At 45.8% G+C, this 10,268-nt stretch overlaps 1 protein-coding gene across 1 annotated transcript; it reads left to right on the top strand.

Annotated features, from left to right (window-relative positions):
- The first annotated feature begins 5,985 nt into the window (after positions 1-5,985).
- On the top strand, positions 5,986-6,348 carry LOC100351764 (cornifin alpha). The gene has a single exon (XM_070076776.1). It carries the CDS (start codon positions 5,986-5,988, stop codon positions 6,346-6,348), a length of 363 nt encoding a protein of 120 aa, XP_069932877.1.
- The last annotated feature ends 3,920 nt before the right edge of the window (positions 6,349-10,268 follow it).

The raw sequence follows: 10,268 nt of genomic DNA, 5'->3' as shown, positions 1-10,268 counted from the left end.
GGCCAAATTTTCATCCTGAGTTTATCAATACTCTGTCAAAGGAACTTGGTAGTAACCAACACTCAACAAATCTCTGCATCTTTTCAGTTCCTTTTTTTTTTATGAGTTTACTGGGTAACTAGGCTGATTTTTAAGTAACAAGTAACAATTTTACCAACTACCTTAACGCAAAGTAATGTTTAGGGAGATAATGGGATAGTGCACCAGGAGACACTCTGATGCCCAGTAAGAAAGGCAGTTCTGAATTATAAACACAGATAAAGCCAATATTATCATTGCGTTTTAAAAATCTACAGTTCAGAGTCCAGCCCTGTGACATAGCGAGTTAAACTACCACCTCCTGCAGCGTTAGCATCCCATATGGGCACCAATTTGAGTCCTGGCTGCTCCACTTCTGATCCAGCTCTCTGCTTATGGCCTAGAAAACCAGTGGAAGATGGTCCAAGTACTTGGGCTCCTGCACCCATGTGGGAGACCTGGAGGAAGCTCCTGGCTCTTGTCATCAGATCAGTTCAGCACTGTCCATTCAGGTCATTTAGGGTGTGAATCAGTGGATGGAAGATTCTCTCTCTCTCTCTCTCCCTCTCCCTCGCCTTCCCTTCCTCCCTTCCTCTAACTCTGCCTTTCAAATAAATAAATAAAACTTTTTTTTATAAAACCACAGTGCAGGATACCAGGCCAGGTGGATCTTCCCATTGACTGAGACACCCAAGAAAGAGACTATAGTGACTTCTGGACCAGAATTTTAGGGAAGGATACTACTGTAGGCTTCTATTGGACTCTGTGTAACCAAAGCCACACGCCAGGTGTCAGAGCAGTAAAGAGTATATTAGGGTAATTTTTTCCCAATATTCAGTTACTTTCATGCTAGAATGCCTAGTTTTAGAAGAATCCCATACACCTTTACTGTAATATTTACCATAGCTTTGTTTCAAAAAGACATATTTCCAGGATTACAATGATATATCTACCAAATTAGAATCACTCGGTGGTGCTGTCACACATGAAGAGGTAAAGGGTGCTAACAGAGCAGCTCTATGGTGAGTAAGCTTCCTGTTCTCAAAAGGTTCCCATCTGTGTCTTGATTCAGTCTCTTCTTGTAGAGTCCAAGGAATACGAAGAATATTGGAGCAGCTAAACAGACAACCTCCGCACACTTCCCTGAGAGCTGATCTTCAGCCTGAAGAGCTCACCAGGGTCTGTGTAAAAAGAAAGATTCATCAGTCCTAAATAAGATTGATCACATGGAGTAAAAGCAGAGGGCAGAGATGTTCTCTTTTATCCCTGCCTCTCTCCCTTTTACTCCTTCCACCTGGGCTGAACTGCCTCTGGGGCACCCAGGCAGAATCAGACTTGGAGAATTTGCGTCAGGTAGTCTCTTGACCTCGAACTCTCTTCCTTCCCTACTCTCAATAGCTAACCATTCACTTCCTCAAAATGTGGTCAAACACTATTTCTTCAAGGCGGACCCACAACCACCACCCATACCTCTTTGGTCCTCCCAAACGCTCACAATACTCTTCCTTTAACACATCATTTACATAGTCACCCAGTCTATTTACGATTTACTCCTACTATCCCCTGTGCATAGGAGCTCCACAATGTAAGACTTCCTTGTTTTTATTTTCTAAGCGCCTCAAGTGTCTGGAACACTGCCTGAAACATTGTAGATCCTCGATATCAGATATTGGCCGCATGAATTGGAAACCTTTCTTCTTCCTAGAGCTGTAGACTCCTTGAAATTTTCCACCATCGTCACCAGCAATGACTGCAACGCTAAGCAGAGTTTCCAGTGCTGGGCACGTTTCTCCGGGTGGGGAGGTCCTGGGACAGGTCATCACCTGAGGCTTACCGGGTTGTCATCTCAGATGACGTGTATTCACCTTGAGAAATAACCAATCCTGCTCACTCAGGATATTCTACTTCTCTTCAAATGGGGCTACAACCTCCCACGGGATGATCCTAAATTCTTGAGAATGATGTCTATTTTGGAATAGACTGTGTTTCTAAACCTGAAAAATCAAGAGTGTTTGGCACTTTTATGCTTTTCCTTATGTGGTGGAAAGAAGTTGTAGCTATTGTGCACTATGTGTTTTAGTAGCTAGAAATGCTTTGGAGAAGAAAGTGAAGAAGTTGTTATTAAAATAAAAAATAATGGAACATTCTAGTAGGACTCTTGCAGGTTGATTCCAAATAAGCAATAAATAAATGTGGCCACTTTCCCTAAGATGCACTTGCTTCATTACCAGAGCCAGCCTCTTTAGTTATGATTCACTTCATAGTAGACAAGGGAAAGAAAAAAAAAGCTATCAAAATTTCAAAAATCTGGTCTAATTCCTTCATTTTTAAAAAGGAACTTATTGGGGCTGGCGCTGTGGCTCAGCAGGTTAATGCCCTGGCCTGAAGCACTCGCATCCCATATGGGCGCCGGTTCTAGTCCCGGCTGCTCCTCTTCTGATCCAGCTCTCTGCCGTGGCCTGGGAAAGCAGTGGAGGATGGCCCAAGTCCTTGGGCTCCTGCACCCATGTGGGAGACCTGGAGGAGGCTCCTGGCTCCTGGCTTCAGATTGGCGCAGTTACGGCTAATTGGGGAGTGAACCATCAGATGGAAGACCTCTCTCTATCTCTGCCTCTCCTTTCTCTATGTAACTCTGACTTTCAAATAAATAAATCTTTAAAAACAAAAGGAACTGATTTTGTTTAATAGGAAAGGAGGGAGAGTGAGAGAGAGAGTGAGAAAGAGAGTGAGCTCCTATCCACTGGTTCACTCTTCAAAGGCTGACAATGACTTGGGCTGGGGAACTCAACCTAGGTCTCGCGTGTGGATGGCAGGGACACGTTCACTTGAACCATCATCTGCTGGTCCTAGAGTCTGCACAGGCAGGAAGCTAGAATCAGGAGACAGAGCTAGGACTCAGCCCCAGGGACTCAGATGTAGGATGTGGACACTTTAACTGGCATCTGAACTGCTAAGACAAATGCCGATCCCCCCTCCTTAATCTTTTTCCCTTAACTCATTTAAAAAATTTTTGCTGCGTAAAAACTGTGAATTTTATTTTCAATTATGTCATACAAAGAGAGACTCTTGATACTAAAATACAAATTTTAGTAAGGAAAAATGCAAAGTAAAGAGGAAGAAGAAGCAACCTAATGTCATAATGATGGTTTTAGAAGCCAAAAAATATCTTCACAGGTTGGGCAGGCACTCTCCCAGGGTATCAGATGTGTTTCTCCCTGGGCCTGAATGGAAGCCCCTCTGTGAACACACTCACCACTCCTTAGCACTACCTTCCCAGTCAGCTCCTGTAATCTTGCCTGCATCTCCCAGGAACGGTTCTTCCTAGATCCCGGAGACATGAACTTCAGGTGTCCAGCACCTTACACATTTCCACAAAACTCACCACCCTGCCACAAGTGCTTTCCCCAGGGCCCACCCACCACGAGTACCCTTAGGTGTCTCCTCAGCTCCCTTTGGAAGCCTCCTTTGTCGGGGTATAGCAGTGTCTTTCCCAAAGCTAGAACAACCTCAGAAGCTGTCAGGGTAAAAGCGCCACACAGACCAATGTAGCCTCCCTCTTGTAGCACGCCATCAAATTCTGTTCCAGACCTGCTGCTGTGAGACAGCTGCTTCACAAGCCTCAGGTCTGGATCTTCCCAGGATGAGGCTCCCCGGTGAAGCCTTCTTTCCTGAACTCACTGCCTTGCAGCATTCCAAGAGCAGGTGGACAAGGATCACCCCCATCACCCCAACCTTTCCTGAGTCTCAGGAGTTTGGTTGAAGTCTACCTTGTGCTGACCCATCTGAGTTGGTGTGCTCCGGGAAGGAATTTCTACCCTCTGGAGGACTGTGTTTCTACCTCTGCTTCCTGAATTTCGTACCTGTTCTACGATGGTCTTCACCTGGCTTCTCCTAGGCTTTGAAGGGTAGCCTGTAGTCTCCAAACTCCAGACTTTGTAGCAGATTGTATATTGCAGGCAGCCCTAGGTGATGTGAGTTCAGTTTCATTTTAGCTTGAGCAGAAGAAACCTGAGGGAATTCGGGTTGTTTGCTCCCTGCTTTGGCTCCTTAAAAGGGACCCCCAGGAAAGGCAGGACTGTCAAGGCCACGTGGGGCAGAGGAGTGGCAGGGCTAGCAGATATCCTGGCAGCTGCAGAGCCTGGCTGTCCCCGTGTGTGTCTGTATCGCTCAGTTGCCCCTTCACTGATCCACATCCCACACCCTTCTTTGTAGACGTGAGGTCTTCTTTGCAAACATACCAAAAGGATCAGTTTAGCTTTTTCTACCCTCCCAGGCCTGGATTCACTGAGTGAGTGATACATACAGAGACCACTCTTGCCCATCTGGTGCAATTCAGGACGCCACATCCACAGCCTCCCAGGAGAACCAGAAACACCTGTTAGTGACCTCCACATCCCCTTCAAATAGTAGGCAGCACATAAGCCTTGCCTGTGCTATGCATTAGGATCCAGAAGAGAGGCCATTTTCCATCCGCATCAGCCCCAGGACTTCCTTCTCTCTTTCTGCTCACAGCATCCTCCACGTGAGTTCGGCGCCTGCGCACAAAGGCCTCTCGGCGGGATTAAGGTTCGGGTGACGTGATTGTCAGGCAGCGAGTGTTGGAACAATGTCAAGTGGAAAGTTTCATCACCAACGATGAGCCAACGAGCAGATGAGTGGTTGGGTGAATCATGGTTGCCATGTCTGACGCGGCAGCCTCCAAGTGTCCCATTTCCTGGAGGCAGGGCTTGTTCCCTGCATAAAAAGCCAGCTGGCTGGGGATGCCACAGCAGATCCTAGTGGCCACACAGCCTGCTCTTCTCTGAACACCAGGTGAGTCTCTCCACTAGGACTTCTTTCCTCTAGGTATTCGGTTTGTACTGAAATCCCCTGGGCATTTTTGGTGTCTTTTCCCCCATTATTGAAACTTGGTCTCAGACATGCAAACTATTATCCACCTCAGAGGTTCTAGGAATAGCTTTGTTTTACAAGCAACGATGATTGGGCTTGAAGGGACTGTGCACATAATCAGTCTGCCTGATCCATACTGCAATGTCCACGACAGGACCTGGAGGAGTTAGCACCAGGATGAGGGGTGGAATGCAGGGCCACAGTACTTCTACTGGGATCTCCATTTCTTTTGTAGTCAGAATTTTATTGCAGAAAATTTTATTCCTTGAACAAAATTTTGTAAGAATTTACAAATTTGGCACTTTGGCAGCTAGAAAATAGTTTAGGCAACAGGAATATATTCCATGAACTTACTATTGATCACTAAGAGCTAAAACACAGCATAGTAATAGGTCCCTGGTGATCAGGGCACATGTGGTCTTAGCATCAGGAGGCGAGTGGGGAGAGGCTGGAAGGCTTGCTCTAGAAAATCCACCCAACGGTGCCCCATGGGATGTGTGTGTATAAGTGGTTGCTTGGAAGCTGCCACTGTGGTTGAGTGGACGGAAAGCACTGAGGCAGAGGGGTGTGTGAACCAGGGCAGAGGTGGAACCGTGCAGCCTTCCTGGAGGTCAGAGTTGCCCTGTACACAGTACATCATTCTTTTTATCGGAAATGAGTGAATGGACTGAAGCTATTGTGACTTTTTCCCAAAGAACTTCGTGTTTCCGTGGGTTTCAGCAGTTTAAGTTCACACTCCTTGTTGTGCTGTGTTGCTAACTGGGTTTAAGATGTGCTGGAAGAGAGAGAGAGCATGGGAGACGCCTTGCTCAAGCAAAGCAGGACAGATCACTTTCAGATGTCTCCTCTCCAAAGGCTCAGGAGTCACTAATGTCAGGTGCAGCAGTTAGGATCCCAGTTGGGATTTATTTATTAATTAATTATTAATTAGAAAGAAATAGTTAAAGTATTCCTGTGGTGAAGGAGAAAGAACACCTGCTCAGTAAGAGACCTCTAGTGATGTTGAGCATCATTCCTCCTCAATTGTTTCCACTGAAAATCAGCCTTTCTCTCCTTAGGACCAGCTGCCACGGAAACATGAGTTCTCAGCAGCAGAAGCAGCCCTGCACCGTACCCCCTCAGCTGCAGCAGCACCAGGTGAAGCAGCCTTGCCAGCCTCCACCCCAGGAACCCTGTGTCCCCAAAACCAAGGAGCCCTGCCAGCCCAAGGTGCCGGAGCCCTGCCACCCCAGAGTGCCTGAGCCCTGCCATCCAAAGGTGCCGGAGCCCTGCCACCCCAAGGTGCTGGAGCCCTGCCACCCAAAGGTGCCGGAGCCCTGCCACCCAAAGGTGCCAGAGCCCTGCCACCCCAAGGTGCCGGAGCCCTGCCACCCCAAGGTGCCTGAGCCCTGTCCAACCGTCACTCCAGCACCAGCTCAGCAGAAGATGAAGCAGAAGTAGCGTGATCCACAGTCACGCCCTCCAGGAGAGGAGCACCGCGTGCTGAGCAGCTTCTTCCCATTCTGCTCAGAGGTCCCGTTAGTGACCTGCAGTCACAGGCCCTCCTCAGTGGCACCCTAACCTCACGACCTGTGCAGCTTTCCTTCCCACGCACTGTAGGAAGTAGGAAGCCTCGAGGTAGGCTGACAGTGTTGGCTCTCGAGCCAGTTTCCAGCTGCTCAGAATTCATCTGAAGACCGATCTGTGGTGCAAACAGCTGAATCGCGTTTGTTTTGCCTTCATTAAATTCACTTTTAATTCCACACCTGACTGTGTGTGCTGTTGTCTGTCTCAGCTCTTTCATTCATTCTCCTCCTGAAGCAGGCACTCTATACACACAGAGGTTGGTGAAGAAGGGCTTTGTTCAGAAGGAGGTTGGTCCTGGCCATGGTCCTGGGAGGCTGCCCCACTAAGCAGTGCTGCACTGCTAAAGGGAAGTTCGTGCAATGTCAGCCTGAGGCTGTAGCTCTGGGCAGCCAGGGCTGCAGCAGGCTCTCTTCTTGCCATGCAATGAGGCGTACTGCACTTTAGTTAGGACCTGTCCACGCTGACTCAGACTGTCTAACCCTGAGTACCCTGCCCCCAAACCTGGCTTCCAGACTACAGACTTATCCAGCCAATTCAAGTTTATATCAAGGAATTCTCTTGCTTCCATATATGTGAATTGTCTCTTCATCCATTACTTCCATACACTCACAATAAAAATTCCCAAACACACGCACTTTTGCAATCCTATTCAATTCTTTCTCTTCCATTCTCTGAGTGCCCATGCTGTGTCAGAAAAGGGATGAGGAGGATGTGTTGTGCTGCCAGGAGCATTTTCAGTTTCCCTGGAGGAATGTGCTTCACTCCCCATTCAAACACACACACACATGCACACACACACAGGATAAGGTGTACTGTCATATCCAAGTTACACCTCCTGGAGCCAAAACCACCTAACCAAATAAACAAACAGAAAAAAAAATAGGTCTGATCATGCTATGACTATTAGTTGGTGTAGGCTACCTGCAGTAACAAAGGACTCCTATTGGCACACTCATTGCAGAAGTTATTTCTGCCTCATGTCCAGGTCCAAGGTAAGCTGGTAAAGTCCTTGCTCCATGCAATCGTAATAGGACCAGGTTCCTTCTCTCACATGCACGATCATTGAGTGCCTCGACCTCCTCTGAACATGCTGTGATTTCACTCTCAATCCCCTCAAAGTATCTTTTGAATTCCCTTGTGATTTATCCATTGATTATTTATGAGTGTGTTTATGTTGACATATCTGTAAATTTGGCAGATCTCTTTCTGTTGTTGCTTTCTAATTTTGTCAATATAGCTGGAGAACACACTTTGTATGATTTAAAATTTAGGTTACCTATTGATTCTGTGATATAACTGAGTTTGCATCCCTCCTAGAGAATGGTTCATATGAACTTGAGAAAAATGTGTATTCTTACATTGTCAGATGGAGTGCTACCCAGACGTCTGTTAGGAATACTTTTTTCTGAGGACAGGGCTGTGACTTAACATGTGAAGCTGAGGCCTGCAGGGCCAGTATCCCATATGGGCGCCGGTTCGAGTCCCAGCTGCTCCACTTCCAATCTAGCTCTCTGCTCCACTTCCAATCTAGCTCTTTGCTATGGCCTGGGAAAGCAGTAGAAGATGGCCCAAGTACTTGGGTCTCTGCACCAGCATGGGAGACCTGGAGGAAGCTCCTGGCTCCTGGCTTCAGATTGGCACAGCTCTGGCCATTGTGGCCAATTAGGGAGTGAACCAGCAGATGGAAGACTGCTTTCTCCTATCTCTCTCTATACATCTCTGTCTCTCTCCCTCTCCCTCTGTGTTACTCTTTCAAATTAAAAAATAAATCTTTTTTTTTTAAAAAAAAGGAAGAGTTGGTCTATGTGTTGTTCAGTACTTCTATTTCAGTGTTGCTTGTTCTTGTTTTTCTTTCATGGTGAAAGTGGTGTATTGCAGTCTCCAGCGAATACTGCTGAGTTATCTATTTCTCCCTTCAATTTTGTCAGGTTTTGATTCAAGCATTTTAAGACTTTAATGTTAGTTTAATTTGTTCAGGAGCTCTTCAGTAACTTAACAAAGGCAGTTAATAATAATCAATACTTGTTAGCACTGTAATTGCTTCCAGTTGCTTCTCCTACAACTACAGATTTAATGGTTTCCTGTAACAAACAACAATCCCTCCTAGTCTGTGGTTAATCCTCCACTAAATAAAGAATTTATTTTTTCCACAGGTTCAGTTACCCATAAAACTGTGGTCCCAAAATATTAGATGAGTATTTCCAGAAATAAACACTCATTAGTTTCAAATTGCACACTGTTTTTAGGAACACGATGAAATCTTGCACAATCTTCCTGGCGCCGTGGCTCACTAGGCTAATCCTCTGCCTTGTGGCTCCGGCACACCGGGTTCTAGTCCCGGTCAGGGCGCCGGATTCTGTCCCAGTTGCCCCTCTTCCAGGCCAGCTCTCTGCTATGGCCCAGGAGTGCAGTGGAGGACTGCCCAAGTCCTTGGGCCCTGCACCCCATGGGAGACCAGGAGAAGTACCTGGCTCCTGCCATCGGATTAACGCGGTGCGCCGGCCACAGCGTGCCAGCCGCGGCAGCCACTGGAGGGTGAACCAACGGCAAAAGGAAGACCTTTCTCTCTGTCTCTCTCTCTCTCTCACTGTCTGCTCTTCCTGTCCAAAAACAAAAAACAAAAAAGAAGGAAGGAAGGAAGGAAGGAAGGAAGGAAGGAAGGAAGGAAGGAAGGAAGGAAGGAAGGAAAGGGAAGAAAGAAAGAAAGAAAGAAAGAAAGAAAGAAAGAAAGAAAGAAAGAAAGAAAGAAGAGAGAGAGAGAGAGAGAGAGAGAGAGAGAGAGAGAAAGAAAGAAAGAAAGAAAGAAAGAAAGAAAGAAAGAAAGAAAGAAAGAAAGAAAGAAAGAAAGAAAAGAAAAGAAATCTTGCACAATCCAACTCTGTCTTGCCCTGGGCATGGTACTGTCCACCTCTGGGGATGTGAGTCCTCTCCTCTTCCCTGGTGCTCCCTCCAAAAATGCGTATCTGTCCATCTCAATATAGAAACATGCATTTTGCAACTTACTTTACTATGCCATATAAAAGAAGTGATTGCACTTTTAAATGAGTTTGATTCATTGATAAAATTAAGATTTGAAGCAATTTTTATCCCAGAAAGCTTCCTTGGGCTCCATCCCAGCAAGTTACTCTTCCACCCAGATAAACACAGGTGTGCCTCAGGACAGTAAAGATAAGACTAATCCTTTCTAAAAATTATAGAATCATGAATCATGTCCTCTTTAGTGTAAGTCTTATTTCAATCATTGTAATATTTTAGTGATGTTCATATCTAGATGTGCACTTTCATTAGCAAACTTAGGAATCCCTGCCTATTCTGAATCAGTGTCTCGCTTTTCACTGATGAGTAGTGTTCCATTAGGAATTTGTCCATTTTACCTACTCACCAAATGATGGTCTTCTAACTTATTTCCAAATTTGGCTACTAGGAATACATTGGCTATAAATGTATTCAAGTATTGTTTTCACTTACCTTAGATTAAGATAGAATTGCTGCATCACATGGTAAGTGTATTTTTAGTTTTATAAGAAGCTGGCCGCTGCTTTGTGAAAGGGTGGTGACGTTGTATGTTGGTACAGTGTGTGAGGGATTCACTTGCCTCACTTCCACATCAACACGCAATATCACTAGTCTTTCTAGTTTTAGCCAAGTCTAGTATGTTTGTAGTGGTGTCTCCTGTAAAATATAAGTTAAAATTTATGACTTTTATTGATTTGTTTGTGTTGTTTTTTTGCAGTTTGCATTTATTTGACAGAGTTACACAGAGAGAGGGAAAGACAGAGTTGTGCTCTGTTTTT

Source organism: Oryctolagus cuniculus, chromosome 7, assembly GCF_964237555.1.
Source record: "Oryctolagus cuniculus chromosome 7, mOryCun1.1, whole genome shotgun sequence".
Classification (NCBI taxonomy): domain Eukaryota; kingdom Metazoa; phylum Chordata; class Mammalia; order Lagomorpha; family Leporidae; genus Oryctolagus; species Oryctolagus cuniculus.
The sequence above is the reverse complement of the archived record's forward strand: the minus strand, read 5'-3'. Positions and strand labels throughout refer to the sequence as shown.

What these genes read in the sequence shown, in the direction of transcription:
- LOC100351764 (XM_070076776.1), top strand. Translation starts at nt 5,986, where the DNA reads ATGAGTTCTCAGCAGCAGAAGCAGCCCTGCACCGTACCCCCTCAGCTG.